General features: G+C 57.2%; 6 protein-coding genes across 6 annotated transcripts; 2 read left to right on the forward strand and 4 right to left on the reverse strand.

The window, feature by feature from the left end:
• Positions 1–565: 565 nt before the first annotated feature.
• Positions 566–937, reverse strand: UV8b_05865 (uncharacterized protein; the record flags this gene model as incomplete). The annotated part of the gene is made up of 1 exon (XM_043143362.1): positions 566–937. One exon carries the CDS (start codon positions 935–937, stop codon positions 566–568), a length of 372 nt encoding a protein of 123 aa, XP_042999295.1.
• Positions 938–2023: 1086 nt separating this feature from the next.
• UV8b_05866 (uncharacterized protein) lies at positions 2024–3760 on the reverse strand (the record flags this gene model as incomplete). The annotated part of the gene is made up of 3 exons (XM_043143363.1): positions 2024–2747; positions 2823–2967; positions 3511–3760. The coding sequence occupies 3 exons, from the start codon at positions 3758–3760 to the stop codon at positions 2024–2026; spliced, it is 1119 nt and encodes a 372-aa protein (XP_042999296.1).
• A 3800-nt stretch (positions 3761–7560) lies between these two features.
• On the reverse strand, positions 7561–8226 carry UV8b_05867 (uncharacterized protein; the record flags this gene model as incomplete). Its single annotated transcript, XM_043143364.1, has 3 exons — positions 7561–7734; positions 7831–7980; positions 8080–8226. 3 exons carry the CDS (start codon positions 8224–8226, stop codon positions 7561–7563), a joined length of 471 nt encoding a protein of 156 aa, XP_042999297.1.
• A 1430-nt stretch (positions 8227–9656) lies between these two features.
• Positions 9657–10152, forward strand: UV8b_05868 (uncharacterized protein; the record flags this gene model as incomplete). The annotated part of the gene is made up of 4 exons (XM_043143365.1): positions 9657–9698; positions 9748–9791; positions 9863–10025; positions 10138–10152. 4 exons carry the CDS (start codon positions 9657–9659, stop codon positions 10150–10152), a joined length of 264 nt encoding a protein of 87 aa, XP_042999298.1.
• Positions 10153–11706: 1554 nt separating this feature from the next.
• Positions 11707–12636, reverse strand: UV8b_05869 (uncharacterized protein; the record flags this gene model as incomplete). Its single annotated transcript, XM_043143366.1, has 1 exon — positions 11707–12636. The coding sequence occupies one exon, from the start codon at positions 12634–12636 to the stop codon at positions 11707–11709; it is 930 nt and encodes a 309-aa protein (XP_042999299.1).
• A 3798-nt stretch (positions 12637–16434) lies between these two features.
• UV8b_05870 (uncharacterized protein) lies at positions 16435–18631 on the forward strand (the record flags this gene model as incomplete). The annotated part of the gene is made up of 5 exons (XM_043143367.1): positions 16435–16515; positions 16760–17028; positions 17087–17112; positions 17201–17230; positions 17298–18631. 5 exons carry the CDS (start codon positions 16435–16437, stop codon positions 18629–18631), a joined length of 1740 nt encoding a protein of 579 aa, XP_042999300.1.
• Positions 18632–18942: the final 311 nt, after the last annotated feature.

Here is an 18942-nt window from a genome sequence, read left to right on the forward strand (position 1 = left end):
CCTCTTGGACAGGCTCCACAATGGTTGGCTCTCCCGAGTCTGGGCTAAGGTGATCCCTTCAAGCTAGGACTCCCTCGCCCTCTTACAGGGCAGCAGGCGAAGACGAGCTGCACGGTAGTGAGCTGCGGTTAGTGACGGCTCTCGTGTTTCAATTTATTAGGTAGGCAGGTTAAGTTTCAACCAATGGCTGTATCAAGTTACGTTGCCTGTGACCGGATGATTTGCGCGGAAGCGGAATGGACCCGCGGGTACCTCGACGGCCGAAGTGGGGCGACCCAAACGGGTTACCCGGAGCACATTGACCCAGCTCCGCACCTGGAGTGGCGTCGGTCGCGTTCTAAGCGTAACGGGCGTCAGGGGAAGCAAGAAGCCGCTACCGTTCCGATTCAACCTGTCATTATCCTTTTTCCCCCGCCAGCCCAGCCCAGTCCCGTCCCCCACGCGCCCAGCAACGAACAACCAAACAAACAAGCAAGCAAACCAAAACAACACTCGGACATTTGCATCTCTCGACCAGCCCGACCCTTGTCGAAAAAAAGCAAAAGCTTCGCAAGGCCCCATCCGCCTACGCCGCCAGCCTCTCCACCCTCGCCCGCAGCGCCTTCCCGTCCTCCCCCCCGCAGTGGTTGCACTCGTCCACCTTCCTCCCCCCGCGGTAAAAGTAGAAGACGGGGAACTGCTCGAGCCCGTACCGCGCCCGCAGCTTCTCGTTGTCGTGGTGCTCGACGTCGACCTGGACAAACACCACGCCGCGGTACTTGCTGGCCAGCTGGTAGTACGCGGGGTACACGAACCCGCACGGCTTGCACGCGTACGACGTGAACAGCGCCACCAGGCGGCCCTTCTGGGCGACCAGCCGGTCGTACTGGCTCGCCGCGGCGATTTCGACAATCGGGTTGGCCGTCGCGGCCCGCGCCCTGGGCGAGCGGGACGACATCTCCGGGAGAGGCTCTCGCGACGCGCGTTTGGCCGACTCGGCGGGGGGGGAGAGTTTGAGTTCGCGCCGAGCGTGGGGGGATGCGGCGAGGGAAGTAGTACGATTGGGGAAAAGGGGCAGAGAAAATAAAAAGACAGAAAGAAAGAAAGAAAAGAAAAGAAAGGGGGGAAAAAAGAGGAGGTCGAGAAGAGAACGAGGGTGAAAGGGTGCACGGCAAGCGACAGACAGCGAGCGCAGCCGTATAGGCCAGGACGGCAGCAGCAGCGGCAGTGGCAGCAGCGGTAGTGGCAGTGGCGAGGCTGGGCGGGTGGGAATGGATATGCGCAAAAAAAAAACAAAAGGCACGAGGGACACACACATATATATACATACATACATATACATACATACATACATATATATATATATATATATATATATATATATAGCCGTGATTCGGGGCTGCGTGCCACGCATGTATGACGGGCGTCTTGGCTGACCTGCATGGCATGATGACAAGGCGACCCGGATTCAGCCAGCCCGCGCTGTCCAACGTCGTTCTCGGCACCGCCGACCCCATCAAGTTTTTGCCGTGCCGTGATGCAGGGCCCCTGGAACGGGCTATTAATGCCCGCCAATCCAGTGTCGGATATTTCGGAATACGAGGACCTACGCCGGGCGGTTCTCGGCCAATGACCCTTGGAACCACTCCTGTCTGCTCGTTGCTCGTTGCTCGTCTGGGTAGCACTCGGAAGAAGCAAGCTTAATGGCCCGACGGTCGGAAAGCCCGTCAGCAGGGTAAAAGCTGATCGAATCATGTATTGGCACCTTTCGGGGCATCGTCACCTAGGCATACTGAAAACATGATTCCCTCCGCAACCCCCCATCTTGTCCGTATCAACTCCATGCGCAAATGCAATTGTGCCTGCCAATGCTGGAAATATCGTCATTTCAACCTACGCCGGAAATGAAAAATGCTACTGGGACGGGCTTCGCGGTGCCGAGTGCCGCGTGAGCCAAATGCTTGTCTCCTGAACCATCCTGGATGAGTTTCTCCTTCTTTCCCTGGCAACCCTCCCCCCCCCCCCAAAAAAAAAAAAATCGCAATCATAAAGTTTCATTCTCACGGCAGCTGCTTGGCATGTGTCCTGCGGAATGGGCGACTTTGGCAGGGGGCGGCGGCAGCTTCACTCCTCGGTCGAGGTAGCTGCTCCCACCCGACTCCAGCTCCATCGGCGTAACCGGCCCGGGACTGCCCAAGGGATGCAGCCTGGGCGACAGGGGCCTCTGCGACGCTGACGCGGGAAACCAGATGTCCTTGATAGGCAGGCCGCTGAGGGACATGCCGGGTTTCGTCGTCTTGGTGGACGCGCCAAGGAACATGGTTGCTTGCGCAATCATGTCGCGCTTGTACTGCAGCATTCTGCGACGCATTTGCATTTGGGGGTTGTCGCCTCGGCAGGAATCTGACCGCGCCGGCGGTGCTTGCGGGTCCGGCTTTGGCGAGGTCGAGGGCAAGTCGTCTGCCATGGGCGCTGGCCGCCGTGGGTGGTGCGAGTCGTCGGGTGGTGGTGGATGGTGTTGCTCGTAGTTTGAAGGGTAGTACTTGCCGATAGGCAAGGGGACGTCGTGGAACCCGGGGGCTATATAGGAGGACACTGGCGTGCTTGATGTGGTGACGGTGGCTGAGGTGGCCGGATGGGACGTTCTGGCGCGTTCCGCTTGCATGGTTTCAGAGGCACGGGTTTGTCGAGAATGAGCTGATTCATGGAAGAATGGATGCGGCCGATGGATTCTTCCCTTGGGGTCTTCGTGCATTGGGAAGTATGCGCTGCCGTGCGGAGGGAAAAGAAATATGACTCGTCAGAAAAAAAAAATTGTTTGCTGCTACCAGAGATAAGCTCACCCTTGCACGTCACCGCGAGCAGACAATGGTTCCGGAGGAGTGGGGGACAGCATAGAAGTATGCCTTCTTCTGCCTCGGGGGAGTTCAATAGCAATGGGGTTGCTGCTGCTTGGTCTCGAGTAGTAAGGCGCAGATTCGGGACTGCCTGTTTTGTACACAAGACGCAAGTGGTTAGTCAATGGGCGACGATCCCGACACGGCTTGCTTCATGTGCGTGGAGCGGGATCGCCGAGGGAGGCGAGTGAAGGGGGCAGCCAGCCCCCGCATCCGTCGTCATGCCCGACCAGGAAAGACGGAAGGGCAAGATGCACTTGCGCTTGGGATGTCGATGTCGTTGGCGGGCCGAACAAGTGGTTCGTCCGACTTGATCCGCCACCCGTCACCCATCACCCGTCACCCGTCTTTCGCCTGGCACTTGCACAACGGTGGGTGGTGGCTTTGATGCAGCAGGCGATGGCGACGAGCGATGGACGCACTTGGGCTGGGGACTGCGTGGGTGCGGGGTTCTGGTTATCGCGACTTTGTCCAGAAGGGTTAGGCGCCAAGCCCATGTCGTCCTCCTATGACGTGCGAGCGTGCGAGCATGAGACCCAAAAAAAAAAGAGAAAAAAAAAAAAGAGAAAAAAGAAAAGAAAAGAAAAGAAAAGAAAAGAAGACACAAAAGGGAAGCTTGGGTCGTGCCACTCACCTCGGACAGGTCGAGGGACCCCATCTTCCAGAACAGGTGCGCAGGCGGGAGACAGCAAAGGTGTGTTTGGTGCTGATGTGACTGTGACTGGTTGGTCAAAATAGTCCATCTGGCGTCCCGTCACGGAGTTTGGCGTCAGCGAAAGTTCGGACGAGTTTGACAATGTGCGACCGGCCATCCCAGGGCGTCGCCGAGGCGATAACAAGGCCTGGGCCGTTGGCGGCTTGAACGACCTAGCAAAGCTGGCCATGTCGACGGCACACGCAAGACTTGTTTGGAGACCGGTCGGTACTGACGGGGATGGATGGCAAGTGAGTCTGCTGCGCCTGGGTGGCTGCAGCCGCCAAATCCAGACAGAGAGGTCCAGCCAGGCCAGAAGCTGACGAGACCGGCCCCGGACGAATGATGGATCGACTTGGCGACGTTCCGCAAGCTCAAGACATCCATCTGGGTGCGAGCCCACGACAGCTCGCTGGCGGCGGGGATAAAACGGCCGAAAAGGCGCAAGATCAAGATGGCTCGATGACGGAGGACTCGGCTGATGACTCGGCTGATGGCTCGGCTGATGGCTGGCTTGGATGATGGCTTGCTTGGATGACAGCTGAGGAGGCTCGGGCCCGAGTGGTGACGGCGGACGGTTTGACGGCAGAGCCCTTTCATGCACGGCTAGATCCTGGGCATCCCGAGCCTACAGGGCAAGTTTTGCAGATGATGTATCGAAGAAAAAGTTTGGACGCGGAAACAAGGGGAAACAGGGTCCGGGCTAGAGAAGAAGCAGACAAAAAGCGGACAAAAACCAGACAAGAAGCGAAAAGTTCCAAAGGGCTGCTGGAGCCTGGCACCAGAGCCTGGCTGGATGGGGGAATGTTGGCACTGTGATGTGGGCAGCGAGGATCCTTGGGCGCAGCGGGCCAATGACGAGCTGCGGGCCTGGGCGGGCCACTCGGGCGCACTGGGGGCCACTATTGATACTGATACATGTACTGTAGCTTGCAGGTACTCTGACGGGACGGGCGAACCAGGGACGGGCGAACCAGGGACGGGCGAACCAGGGGCCAGTTGACAAGGTTCCATGTAACCAGATCGCCAAGGGGTCCGCCGACGAGCCCCTGGCCCAGCCAGTAAGATGCCCGGCGACAGCGACGGCGAGCACGAAAGCAACGATCGATCTAGGGGTCTTGGCATGTACAGCACGGGAGCGGAAGCAAACTTCGAGACAAAGTCATTTGAAGATTGCTGACCAGCCTGTGCTGCGACCCCTCTGACCCGTTCGCCACGGCTGGCAAATGCAGATGCAGATGCAGATGCAGATGCCAATGCAAATGCGACCTCGCCAAGTCAATCACGCACGGGCGGGGACCGACGAACCTGGGTGGCGAGAAGGCATTTCCTTCCCTGACATGAAAATTGGGCTGGGTTGGATTCGACTCGGGGTGACTGAGGCAGCAGGCATGCATGCCGCTGATGATGCAGGTTGCTGCTGCGTAACAAGGTACAGTAGCAGTCACGCACATGCACACGCACTTTGCGCAGCGGGTTTCCCGTGTCCGTGTCCGTGTCCGTGGCCTGGCGTCAAAAACAAATCTGCCCGGCGTCAAATTCATTCATGCCTGGGGTTGGCGGAAACACGTCGTCGCGACGTCACCGTGGGTGGCCCAGCCTAGCGGCGGACCTTTGACCGTGAACCCTGTGGTGGCTGTGGCTGTGGGTGGGAAAACAAGTGGGATGGATGGAAGGATCGCCGCGCCAAGACGCCGTCCATTTCCCATCCCATCCCAGATGCGATGCGATGCGACGCGACGCGATGCGATGCCAATTTGCAAATCCGTCGGAATGCCATGTTCGTACGAGTCGAGTCGAGTCGAGTCGAGTCGTCGGGGAAGGGGCGCCTGCTTGGTGTGTGCAGCAGTTCGCGCGCGCGCAGCCCTCGGCGCTTGGACGGCGCCGCCAAGCGAGCGCCCAGGGCAACGACGAAACGTCTGGTGGCGCGCCAGCCGCCGACACGAAAGGTCCAGGTTCAGGTTGGATTGGTGGTGGTGGCGCAAGTCACCCGGCCGCTGGACCTGACCTGTCTGGCGCTCGCTGGTTGCCGCCAAATAATAGTCTGGTTCCTGGCGCATCTTGCCTGGGAACGCGGCAGGTAAATGTCTGGTCAAGCCGGGTTCTCTTCTGGCCGTCTGGCTGGTAGTCCATAGCCCTGGAACTCCCGGCCCCGTTGCCGGCCGTTGGGCCGGCCGTTGGGCCAGCCGAAACGAAACCACGTCGGCTTCGGCCCACGCAATAGCCTCAATAGCCTCAATAGCCGGGACCTCCGAAGGACCTCGAAAAAGGCCTGGGCCTGGCCCAACCAAGCCTGGGTCTGTCTGGCTCGGCTTCTTCAAACCCCTCGGCTGTTTTCAGTTTGTTTGACACGCAACACCAGCCGATCAATGATGATCGGATGATACGATACGATGCGATGCGATGCGACGCGATGCGATGCGATGCGACGCGATGCGATGCGATGCGATCCGCCCTCCGTCGAAGCGCGCCTGCCCAAGCTTTGCTCCTTCGTCCTGCTCTCTACATGCACTGCACCCATGCCTCCCGCTCACGCTGCTCGTGCGCCATCCCGTGCCGGCAGTCAGTCACGTTTGTTGCCACCTCCAAACCTCATGGCAAGGGCCGCTACATACTCCGTACCATAAACCCACCTTACCAACGAGGCGCTTGCTCATCGTCGTATATACCCACAACCCCAGCCGGCCACCAAACTCAATGGACGGGCACCCCGAATACCGCTCCATCCAAACCCGCAGAGTCCATCAGCAGCCGACGAAAAGCCCTCCCCGGACGTTGCTCCGAGGCGACTGGTCCATCGGTGGCGGATCTGCGCGCCACCTTCATCCTTCAGTCATCTCCAGCCGAACCCGCCAAAGCCGCACGCCAAGGTTGCATCAATGACCCGACCCCGACCCGTCTTGTTTCGACCACGGCGGCTTCGGTTCCCTGGGCTGCACCGGCCCTGTGGATGCATCCTGTGAGCGGATGACATTCATTGCCCTGCATCGCCACCAGGTGCAGCAGCCCAACGACACGATGCAACCTCGCCTGAGCAAGTCCCGCGCAGCCGGGAGGAGCCCTACAGCATCAAACCATCTGCGTGAAATCTGCTGCCTTGTCCTCGGGACTACTGGCCCTGGCATGAGCTTGTGTAGATCTCTGCTAGGGCCACGCTGCCAACAACCACGCGTCGCAGCATTCGTCGTCGTCGTCGTCGCCGAGCGACGTGCTTTCGGTTTCAGACTCAAGCCACCGCAGCCGTTTGTCTTCTGACCTCGCAGGGTCAACGTTTCCTGCAGCGCATCATGGGGGCTTCCTTTTTCGGACTCTGCGTGCGGCTTGCTGCATCTGATCTGGGCCGGGCGGACGGACAGTGGCGGCGGATCGTCAATATGCATGACAATGCATGACAACTAGTAACACTAGAGGCTAGTTCCAGGATGAACCCTCCTCATGTCATGGGGAAAGACATGCACTGGCCATTCCGGCTACCGTGCGTGATTGCCGTGCGTGAGAGCGTAATGGCGGGAAAGAGATGCATTGTGTGGCCTGCCTCGAGGGCATTCAAGGGTACCAGGGGGGGGGGGCCTTCTTTGACCGGACTCGTTTCGCATTTCACGCAATACGAGGGGGCGAGTTTCACCATCACACCACGCATTAACATTACTAGGCTATTAATAATCCATAAGGAAAAACAACCTCCCAAGCAAAAACCCACAAAACCCACAAAACCCACAAAAACAACAAAAACAACAAAAACGCTTATACAAAAGTGTCTCCCGTCCGCACACTTTCTCCGTCCAGGTTTCCGTCGTCCTGACAACACTTTAGTCTCTCGAGAACCATCTCTTTCCAGTCTGGGTGCCGGCCATTGTTCGAAAAGGTGACTCCCAGAGCAAAAAACGGAACTGACAGGGTATCCAAAACCATTCGCGTCTTGGCGTCTCCCACGTGCAAGCAGGCCGCGCCCGGAGGCTCTGCCTGTTGCCCATTGCACCGCACCATTACCTAAACACGTGCGCGTCCGGTGAACAGCGAGCGGGTATCGCGATGCTTCCACCAGTAGACCAAGGCAGCCGCCGAGGAAAACAACCACAGAAGGGCGCTCACAAAATCGACCCAGACGGCATTCTTCATCCGCTGAACACCACTGTCGCCCTCGGGGTTTTCATGAATGTACATCTGCGCAGCGTGGCGTGGTCAGCATACCCACATGTTCTGTTCCGCGTCCCACGTTCTGCCCTCCCGAGGGCCCCTGGGCCCCTGGTTTAGACTGACCGAACCGAAAACACCAAACAAGGCGATCCAGAGAATGAAGAGGATAAAGTTCCAGCTAGCTCCCACGACGCCGGAATGACGGAACATGGCAGGAATAAAGTAGACTACGCAAGTCACAGCGGACAGCGCTCCGACAACGACGGCGTAAACCTGTAGCATGCGACTCCTGCGTTAGCTTTCGCACCCCCGCCAGCAAGTCCTGGTCCTTGGTCGGAACAGGCCCGAGATGGATGCTGAGCGAATCGTTACCCATTTGGAGTCTGCATATTTGTGCTGCTTGCGGGCGTTGTTGAGATCTTGGCCATACAGCCCGCAAACCGCGAGCGCCAAGGCAAAGCAGACGAGGTGCAGGGCGGAAAAGGCGAAGTAGCTGGCCGTGGTGCTGAAGAAACCCATGATGCGCGCGCGACACGGCCTGGCAAGACTTGTTGTTGTTTTTTTTTATCCCTTGTTTTTTTTTCCTTTTTTTTTCGTTGTTGTTTTTTTTTTCGTTTTTTGTTTTTTTTCGGCTAGGGGTCGAAACGCGGCGGCTTGGCAATGCGCGCGGGAGAAAAAGGATGTATCACGGAAGTTCGTAAACCAGTGTAAAAACTGTGAATAGAAGAGGGGAGCTTCGTGGCGAGTCGCGACGCCGGGTCTTGGGTAGAAGCCAAATTCAAGGCGGGCGGGGATGGTGCAGAACCTGAGAGGCTGGGGGGGAACTTGGCCGGCGTGAGCGTTGGCCATTCCTGGCTGGGCTACTAACAAATCTCGGTGCTGTCTCGATTCCAATCAAGGCCAAGTCAAACCTTTTGTTTAGCGCCAATGCCAATGACGTAGCCCGTTGCTCCAAGGCAAGCGCGACCTGGGCCGCAGACCAGACTTATTTCATCTGCCGTCTGCCTGCCTGCCCCTTGTGCTGCTTGCTGCCTTGGACGCCTTAAACCGGCGGGGGGTCATAATCACCTGACGGGCTTTGATTGGCAGTCTTCCGAGCTTTCAAACCAGCAGCAGCCCAGCAGCAGCCCAGCGTGAAGCCTGCCTTCCGCCCACGACTTCAATTCGGACACGGAGCAAGTCGTTTGCTGCTCCGCAGGAGGAACCGATCCGATCTCTATCAAGAGGGGGGAAAAGACGACTCATCTTGGCAGCAGTCAGTTGCTTCATCCCTCGGTTCCCCAGTATCGACAACATCTGGCCAGCCACGGCGGCCCACCGAGGCCCACGGCGGCCCACGTTCTGGTACCTACTTCCTAGGCACCTGCGGCCGGAGTACGGACTAGTTGCTAAGAGTTTTCGTCCCGGGACGCTTACTTTGAAAGAATCGAGCTCGCCGCCCCTTTGTCAACAGCAAAAGAGATTGATCAAGTCCCCCGCCCTGGAGCCTGATGAATCAAGTCAGCCACGCCTAAGCCAACGCCACGACCCTCAGGAGGCTTGCCATGACCCCACATCAGATAGACAAGCCACCCGGATGGCTGCCTGCGAGTTTGGCAGACGAACCGATCATCGCTACGGAGTATACACCTGGATAGCAGGGGAACTCGATGACTCCTGATTTACCAAGTTCTATCCGAACCAGTTGACGAGCAGAGGACGGAGTAATCACTCTTCCATCAACATCCACTTGCTTGTCAAATAAGCCCGGCCTCCTGCGCCACACCGCCATCAGCAGCCAGGGCGACAACGACCAAGACTGCCCCACGAGTCCCCGACGGCGGATGACCGCCATGACGGGAGGCGCCTGGGATATGACTCTATCTCCTGCGGGAGCTACCGAATAGAAGCCTCATGAACTGGGCCGCAGACCCGAGTAGAAGCCCCACCCAAGGCCCAGGAAGTGTACCATGGCCTCCTGGCCGGCCTGTGGCAAGGCGAATCCGCCTCTTGTGGGTTCGAGGATCCGAGATGCAACATGACGAAGGAGCCTTTTGACAGATTCGCGCCTATCCGGCGCAAACGCCTCACAAGGCTTGCAGTAGGTACATAGGTTTGCGGCCGAGGCCTTGACCCAACGTTACTCGCCAACATCGTGGCTAACAGAGGTGGACAGTTATCCCGCTGGCTTATCTGAGGGCATTGCAGCCTCGACAGCCTCGCGAAACGTTGCCTCGCCCTGCCTCGCCCGTCTCCCCGAGTTACTGCACTGCCGCCTGCCTGCCTGCCTGCCTGCCTGCCTACCTGCCTTGCCATGCGTTGGTGAAAGTGTCAGAATGGTGAGCACACGCCTTGCATTTTCTGAGGATAGGCGGCCGTATATATGCTGCCTAGGGCCGTTGCCAGACATGTTCATCATTCATCACGCACAAGCTCATCCAAATGAACAAGACACACACCCAGTAGACCAAGGTTTCAACCACTGCTGCACCGCCCAATCGAACAGCTCACTCCGAAACATCACTCCCTTGACTATGTGCGCGTCAAACAACCAAGAAACCGTCGGTTTGGTCGACGCTGCTTTCTCCCGTGTCTGGCGTTGCGTACGTATCACCACTGACCTGCTTCCCGCCCCTCCTCTGATCATATTCTAACTTTAAACAGTGCGGCTGCGAAGAGGGGTGGTTCTCCTTGTCCATGAACAGCCACTGCCCGATCTGCTTCAAACCTCGTTGCGGCTACTGCACGTACGCCCCGGCTGGCTAGACGACAGCGATGGGCACTCGCACAGAATGCGGGGAGCGAGGTTTGGCCGGCAGGCTCGATCCGAAGCGAGATCTGGACCAAGACTGCCCCTGATAGATGCAGCATCGGGGCTATTGTACCCCCTTTTTTTTTTTTTTTTTTTTCCCTTTTGTGCAACGAATGGCGTGGGTTACGGGACGGCATCACAGGAATAACAAACACATAGAGTAGACTTCATCAGCAGCAATGTATCCAACAGATTCTTTATTTTGACTTTTCAGTGCGTCAACCCGCTCTGGCGCCCAGCTCCAGCATTGACATGGACGTGCCACTTATCGCCGCCCAGCTCATCACCAACCAAGCTCGGCAGTCGGCCCCGCGCCGTCCCGCCCCGCGCCGCCCCGCGCCGTCCCGCCCCGCGCCGCCCCGCGCCGCCCCGCGCGCCCCTCCAGACAAGGCACCAGCCAGACAAGGCACCAGGCACCAGGCACCAGTCCTCCAAAGTCGAAAAACAACGTTGCAACCTTCCACCCCCAGCCCACATCTTTCCCAAAATAAAAAAAAAAAAAAGGCCCAGGCGCCATTACCGCACGCCGTAAGCAGCGCGGCCCCCGCGTCCTGACTCCCTTACTACATAGCCAGTAAGCTTTTGCGAGGCGTTCTCACCCGGAACGGGGGCGGCGCGGCTCGTTCCTACTTCCAGCTTGGCGGTCGAAATGTGCGCGGTCCGTCGGGGCGGAGGTTGCCAGAAGCACGGCGGGCTGTGTTCTGCGGCGGGCCTGGTGTTTTACATGTAATTTCCCGCGGCGGGTTTGGGGCCAGGGTGATGGATGGCAACATAAACAATGCCTTTGCACATACATAGAGGACCGCGGCGGCTGCCACGGCAGAAAGGCACATGCAGGTTCGGTGGCCTGAGTTTCCGCATGAGAGCCTTGATGTGCTGTCGTCGTTTGTGGCCGCATGCGGGGAAGAACGCCTTTGCTGAGCGGCGTGCTCGTACATACAGACCGAATCAAGCAATCAAGCGGCCCGCTTGCAATTCTAAGCGTCAACTTGGAAAACCAGGTGCAATATATACCCTGCCAACAAGTGTACGGCAGCCGCTTCATAGATCCCGCCAGAAATCCCTTCCCGGGAAAGAGTGATAAAAAAGGAGGAAAACAGAGGGAAAAAAAAAAGAAAGTGTCCACTCGTCATGATTGACCCTCCTGTACAGCCTCTTGTTCTCTCATCCTCGTGTCGTCGTTCCTCGTCGTTCCTCAAACGCCTCCCTCATTTCTTGCCGCCCGAGCCAAAGCTGTCCATGAGGGCGGCCCCCAGGGCGGCCGTGGCCACCTTTGCCCCCTTGGATCCCAGCCACGGACTGGGGTCCTTTCGACTCTGCATCGCAGCCTGTGCGCCAGCGCTAAAGGCCGTGCGCGCGCCGGCCTGGATGAGCGGATTCTGCCACCACTGCTGCTTCTTGACTTTGGGGCCGGCCGCCACCGGCGGGGCGGGGGCAGACTTGCGCCGCGAGGACGACGGCTTCGACGAGGACGGCCCTTGACCGCCGTCGCGCCCTCTGGGAGGGCTGCCGCCTCGCTTGGCCGCGCGGTCGTGCGATCTGGACCTCGGGCGGTGCTTGCCGTGGTCGGCTCCGTAGGCCTGTCCGAGATGCTCGCGGCCTCTTGGCCTCGGCTCGGGCGATGCGGCCCGCGACTTGTAGGAGCGGTGGCCGCCGCCGTCTCGCGCGTGGCGTCTGCTGTAATCGGGAGAAGGGGATGCTCTGTCCCGACGTGGGCGATGTTCGAAATCGTCCCGATGCGGGCGGCGGTGCCTGTCTCTCGGGTCGTGCTCGTGCTCCAGACTGTAAGGGTCCCTCGGACCGTCCCGCTCGGGACGCGAATAGTGCGGTTCGCGTCGGCCGTGCGTGCGGGATTCACGGGGCACCGGTTCGGCCGTCTCGTATGGAGAAGGGCTTCTTAGCCGACGACTCCCTCCGCCTAGGCTTTTGCCCAGGGGCTCGAGGGCTTCTCTGCGGGAGCGGCCGCGTCTAGGGGCGTAGGTTTCTTGTGGGGGGGGAATCTCCGGACTGCGGTAGCGATGGTGCCTTTCCGACTTGTGCCGTCTCGGCGGTGGTGCCGTATATCGGTCATCCGCGGCGGCGCCGTAGTAGCCGTCGTCCTCGTCGTAGCGAGAACGCCGCGGGGGAGGATACGCCATTTTGTAGGTGGGCAGTGCGGTTGGATGAATCGGTATGATTTGCCTCTTGGATAGGTGGCCGTTTGGCGAAAGCACGAGTGAGATGCAGCGTGCAGGGCAGGACAGGGCAGGGCGAGGGCGATGCGAGGAATAAAAGCAGCGCTGGAGCCTGGAGTGCGACCCGGGCAGGCAGCCCAGCCCAGCCCATGCACAAGCCCCGCCCTTTGTTGCCGCCAACCAGACCAAACCCTTTGTCTGCAAGAGGCTTCGCCCGGGCCCTTCCAAGTTGCCGATAGGTCGGTCTGCAGATGCTAGAGACACCCCGGGGGCCAGGGCACTCCGTACTTGGAAGCCCGGACGATATTTCCTCTGGCAATACGTCCGTATATCAATAGACTTGGTCGGTACGGAATAGTGGGTAATACCACCTTACGCCGGAGTAAAGAGGCTCTTTGCAGGGGCCACGTACCTCCTCTCCGTCAAGACATTCAGGGCTGCGCACGACCAAAAGGATACGAAGTATAGAAGTCGGCTCAACACAAGGCCCCGGGTAATGCAGGCAAGCTCTGGAAAAGGTCCGGCCAGGATGGGTGGTTTCTGATCACAGCCTGCTTGCCGGGCCACCTGATGCCAGTCGAGCCAATGACAACGGCTCGTGACGCGCTGGTCTGGCGCCAAAGTCATCTGACGTCAAGGGGGCGGGACGGTGAAGAAGCAGTCTGTTGGGTGGCGCTCGGCCTGCGGCTATTTGGTTGAAGGTTCAGAAACCAGAAACTCCCCCCCTGCCTCGCGGCTCAAGCAGGTGGCTCGGGGCCTCTGGCTATGGGGGACATGTCGTTCTTCATCAATCCAGGACAAATTCGATGGAAAATAGCCGGCCAACAGCCAGCATGGATCGAATGGATCGCCAAGCTTTCGAGGTCCGCAGGGCCCTGGCCTGGCGCTGCCATCGCGGGCTGGGCGACAAAGGCACTGCCGAAACTCTAAAGCGGCAGGGCAGGTTCCACGCCCGGCTTGTCCGTGCTACAAACGAGGAATTTCAAATGTCGGTGCCGGGGCTAAGCCAGGCATTGCGACTAGCGCCCAAGAATCGGACGTGATTGACGTTAATGTCCTATCGAGGCATGCCTGCCTCGGGTTGAAGCACCAAGCGAAAATTTCTGCATCCTCATAGGCGCACTCCATGATGACCCATGTACGTACGCATGCTAAGAGTAAGGTTGTGTGACACTTGTACAGCAATATCACGATGACGCTATTTTGAACACTTGATGACTGCAGAGTTGATGCACGGGGCAACTGGTTCATTACGTTTTCGACGCGGCGGTGTGGCGCAAGGTATTGTACCTATCAATGTGAGTGTCAGTGTCAGCAACCCGAGTTTGTAAAATTGCCTGAGCGCTGGCCCGTATCTTTGTCGGGCAGTGAGCGTAATTGCCAAGTCGCTGGGACCACTTGCCAGACATTGTACTTTGCCTCCCTTACAACATGACCCTTTTTTTCCGCATGCAGTTTCGCTGTAGCCCCCCTTACCGTGCCGGATGGGCCGTCCCAAGGAAGCCATTGTCCGTATACCAGCAGTTGTGCGGATTGCGAGGTAGCAAAAGGCGGGGGTGCATTGTCGACGTCCACCACGACAAGCTACAGGATTTATGTGGGAACATGTTTCTCCGAGTAGATCAAAGCACTGCACATAGTGACTCGCAGCCGCCGTCATCCATGGCGTGGATTTTTTCCGCTTTGCTTGCCCTGGTTTCCGTCCCTTGCCTGCCAGGGCCACGTCGTCGTCCCAGCGTCGAGCACACCCACCCGCTGCACGTCCAAAAGGGCGATGCGAAATGAAACAAAGGAGAATGCGGGTTGATGCCGGTATCCGGCGCTGCGGCAATCCAGGGTTGTACGACAATCAAGCTGACAACAAAGAGACGGCTGCGTCGGCGAGGTGCGTCCTGAGGCCTGGCTCCTCGAGTCCGAGTCGTGGTTGAAGAGCAAGGTCGGATGACTACTAGCTGGTCGAGTTGCTGAACACAGCAGGCAGGTGCGACACGGGCACTTGCCTCAGTCTGGGGTTCAACCAGAATGCAAAACGCAAAACCACAATCCACAATCCACAACTTCCACAACTTCCACAACATCGACAACATCGACAACATCCAGGAGTCCACACCGTCTGCAACCGCCAACTGGCGGGTTTCTGCCACTTTCAGCGCCCCAACCCCCTTTTTTTTTTGCTCTGCCCAGACGTCCAAGACGCGCCTCACCCGAACCACCCGAGTTTTACCGACCCCCACCAACGATCAAGAAAGATGGACAGGTCGCCTGTCATGAATGGCAGTCGCTTCAATCCTCCTCAATTGATGCCATCGTCGCTCTTCTCCAGGTTCATGATGATGCCGATTCTGCCCCTTCTTCGCACTTGTTATATCGTGCTCGGGTCGGATGCATGAGCCAACCCCTCGAAACGTGGGTTACCGAGGCAGTGGCACGAACAAACTGCGTGTTTGACAGATGAGGTGGATCCATTTCTGTTTACGGGCGAACAGTTTTGCTAAACGATGTAGCTAGGATTTTCTTGTTATGCATTGCTGCAGGAGTGAAGCTTATCACTACCGCAAACCGTTGCGTGCGAAATTGGCATCGCCGACAAGTTATTTTGGTACCTCTAGTGCTGCAGTTTAGAGCTGCGCTGCTACAGGATCACTGTAAAGATCCAGGAAGAACAAGAAAGCGACGCAACAAGTTTATTTGGTTGCAATGCTTTGTCAACGTGGGACGCAAGGATCAGGATGAAACCTGCTTCTTGATTCGACGCACCGGCCCGGGAGTTTCCCTTGTCTCGCGTGGCGGGCGGGCTTACGGAAATCGTTATCGCCAACCAGTGAAATGCGATTCCGCGCTTTGAACACCAATCCGCAATCACAGTCTTTGCGCTTAACCAAAAAAAGAAAGAGCAAAAAAACGCTGAAACAGCCCGGCCAGCCCGGTAAATCGAGTAATGAAGCTGGATTTCAATCTTGCGGTGAAAAGGCTTACAGACGACATTCACGTTGTATCAATGGATGGCATGTCTTGGACTCATCCTGCAAACGATTACTTTGACGCCAAGTGTAGGGACGGCGACCGCAACGCAACAACAAGTGGTTGACTGCAGGTTATATATCTCGCTCGAGGATTTTCCGTACGCGAGCGATTCATGCCATCCCCGTCAGCGCCACCAGTGATTGCGGGTCCAAGATAGCCGTCCACAGGTTTCATATAAGCACTAATTAGTAAATCAAGAACGATGAGTCGAAGAATTCGAAGCTAAGGAATCTCTGCGCATCATCCACTTAGGCCTCGAAACCCTGGAATCTCTACTTGTTAAACCTGGCAATGCCACCGGTCATGCTCTGCTCCCTCTCTTGGACGTCCTCTTTCAACTACTTGCATTGCCTGGTTTGATCTATGGCGCACAGCGTCTTCAGCTGTGAACCTCAAACCGCCATCGTCCGACTGCGACACTGCTGTGTTTCCTGAAGCGTTTAGTAGTTGCCCAGACTCTGCATGCAACTCGGCGCTTCCTCTCCACCATAAAAAACCTGCTTATCGGCACCGAGATATTTCCAAACTCTCGTTTGATAAGCAGGACTTGGGGCCGTTTTTCGTCCTCTAACCACCACCTTACCTCGGCTGAATCTACCCTTTCCGCTATTCTCGCTGCATCCGGCTTCTGGACCTACAAGTGCACGAAGTGGTTTGAGTCAACTAACCTCTCAGCTCTCAACTCCACAGCATAATCTGTTGGTCTTTGCTTTCGCCGCGTCATCATACTGAAATACCATGGGATGGGTAGAAAACGTCAACGCCAAGGTTGCGACCAGCATTTTTGGAAAATGGTTTCGCCTGGATGGCAGCGGCCACGTACGTATCCCCCAACCCTTCCTACGTCGCCTATCTAGCGCTTCCACTGCCTACCCAAATGAACAAGTTGTGATTTTTCTTTTATTCCCGACTTCTCTGCCAGCGCCTGCACGTTCAAGGTTGCATGGTAGGCGTGGGAGCCAGGGTTCGACAAATCACTGTTCAATGGCATGGCAGAAAGTAGGCAGGGCATGGTGTGCATTCGAAACGGCCAACTTGCTTACAGCGTGGTCTTTTGCTACAGCCTAGGGAACGAAGGGGCTCTTATTTCATCACCGAGATACGTGCCGGCCTGACAACTTTCTTCGCCATGGCCTACATCATAGCTGTGAACGCCGCGATTGTCTCAGATTCCGGCGGCACTTGCGTCTGCCCCTACGCTGCTGACGATCCGACATGTGACAAAGATCAAACCTATTTGCTGTGCATTCAAGACATCAAGCAAGACATTGTCACTGCCACGGCTGCCATTTCGGCTCTTGCCTGTGTGTGCATGGGTCTTTTCGCCAATCTGTATGTAGTTCAACTGCCTTGACCCAGTGGTATCACGAGCTGACTTTGTTCTACGCAGACCAGTGGGTTTGGCGCCTGGAATGGGTACGCTCTTCAGCCCAGGTCCCCTTTTCCATCAGCAAGCTCCCATGCAACCAGGCTGACGGATAGTTGCTGATTTGGATGGTTTTAGGCTTGAACGCCTACTTTGCCTATACCGTTGGTAAGTAGTACAGGGCCCTGCCATCCCAGCTTTGCTTGTACGACTTTGCTGACTTGTATGTGGGCAGTTGGCCGTCATGGTACCGGACTCGTTCCATACCGAGTTGCTCTTACCGCCATCTTTGTCGAAGGCTTCATTTTTCTCGGTCTCGCCATCCTCGGAATGCGGCAGTGGCTGGCTCGCGCAATTCCGCATTCTATCAAAGTTGCCACGGGTGTCGGCATCGGGTTGTACCTGACCCTGATAGGATTGACGTACAGTGACGGCATTGGTGTCGTCGTCGGTTCCGCAGCCACGCCACTGGAGTTGGCTGGTTGCTCGCCCAAAAACCGTCTCGAGGATGGCACATGTCCAAGCTGGGATAAGATGCGTTATCCCGCCATGTGGATCGGCGTTTTCTGCGGCGGCATCTTCACCGTAGTGCTGACCATGTTCCGAGTCAAAGGTGCCATCATCATCGGCATTCTTCTCGTCAGCATTATTTCGTGGCCTCGCGAAACTCCCGTCACATATTTCCCACACACAAGAGTCGGCGACGCCTCGTTCGATTTCTTCAAAAAAGTGGTCACTTTTCATCCCATCAGGAAGACCCTCAACGTTCAGGACTGGGATGTCTCTGAATACAGCGGCCAATTCGGCCTGGCGCTCATCACCTTCCTCTACGTCGATATTCTCGATGCGACTGGTACGCTGTACTCTATGGCTAGATTTGCCGGTCTCATGGACCCGGCAACCCAAGATTTCGAAGGTTCTGCAGTGGCTTACATGGTCGATGCGGTCTGCATCTCGATTGGCGCTGTCTTTGGCGTGCCTCCCGTCACTGCCTTTATCGAATCCGGTGCTGGTATCTCTGAAGGAGGCAAGACGGGGTTGACTTCGATTGCCACCGGTCTTTGCTTCCTCGTCTCCGTCTTTTTCGCTCCCATCTTCGCGTCGATTCCTCCATGGGCTACGGGATGCGTTCTCATTCTCGTCGGATCCATGATGGCCAGCGCTGTCCCGGACATCAACTGGAAGTACATGGGGGATGCTGTCCCCGCATTTCTGGCCATCTGCCTCATGCCATTCACCTACTCCATCGCAAACGGCCTAATTGGCAGTATTTTTTCCTATGCAATCATCAATGGCACCGTCTGGCTCATCAGGAAGATTTCGAGCGGACGCCTCGTGCCATCCAACATGGAGGAGCAGGAAAACTGGACGTGGCGCATGTCTGGGGGGTTCCTTCCACCGTGGTTGGTTCGTCTTGCAAAGGGTCAAAAGAACTTTTGGCGCGAGGATATGCCAACGGCGGATAACGGTGCAGAGAAAAAGCTCAGCTCAGACGAGCAGTCGGCTGCCGAAACTGTCCTTCAAGACAGCAGTACTCGTCCTGGGGAGGTGACGCATGCCAAGACTTGACTTGAGTGACTTGAGAGATCAGTTTATCGCGGGGCGGGGTTAGGGTTGGCATGAATGTTTCGCTCGAAGACTTGCTTTTGCATGCTGCTCATTGTGAGCAGGTTCCTCGATTTTGCTCTTCAATGGCGTTTGGCGGCCGGCTTGCAAAGGGGACGAATCCGAATGACGGAGGAAAACACGTTGCGCACACGATGAAGGACATTTACTGCTGCTGCTATTGCAAGTATAGTCGTAAAATCATTGAAGCGCTAATATGACGCATCCTCCTGAAGAGCGAGCGCCTAGAGATTGTGGTGCCTGGGCTTAGCAGA

Source organism: Ustilaginoidea virens, chromosome 4 (genome assembly GCF_000687475.1).
Source record: "Ustilaginoidea virens chromosome 4, complete sequence".
NCBI lineage: Eukaryota > Fungi > Ascomycota > Sordariomycetes > Hypocreales > Clavicipitaceae > Ustilaginoidea > Ustilaginoidea virens.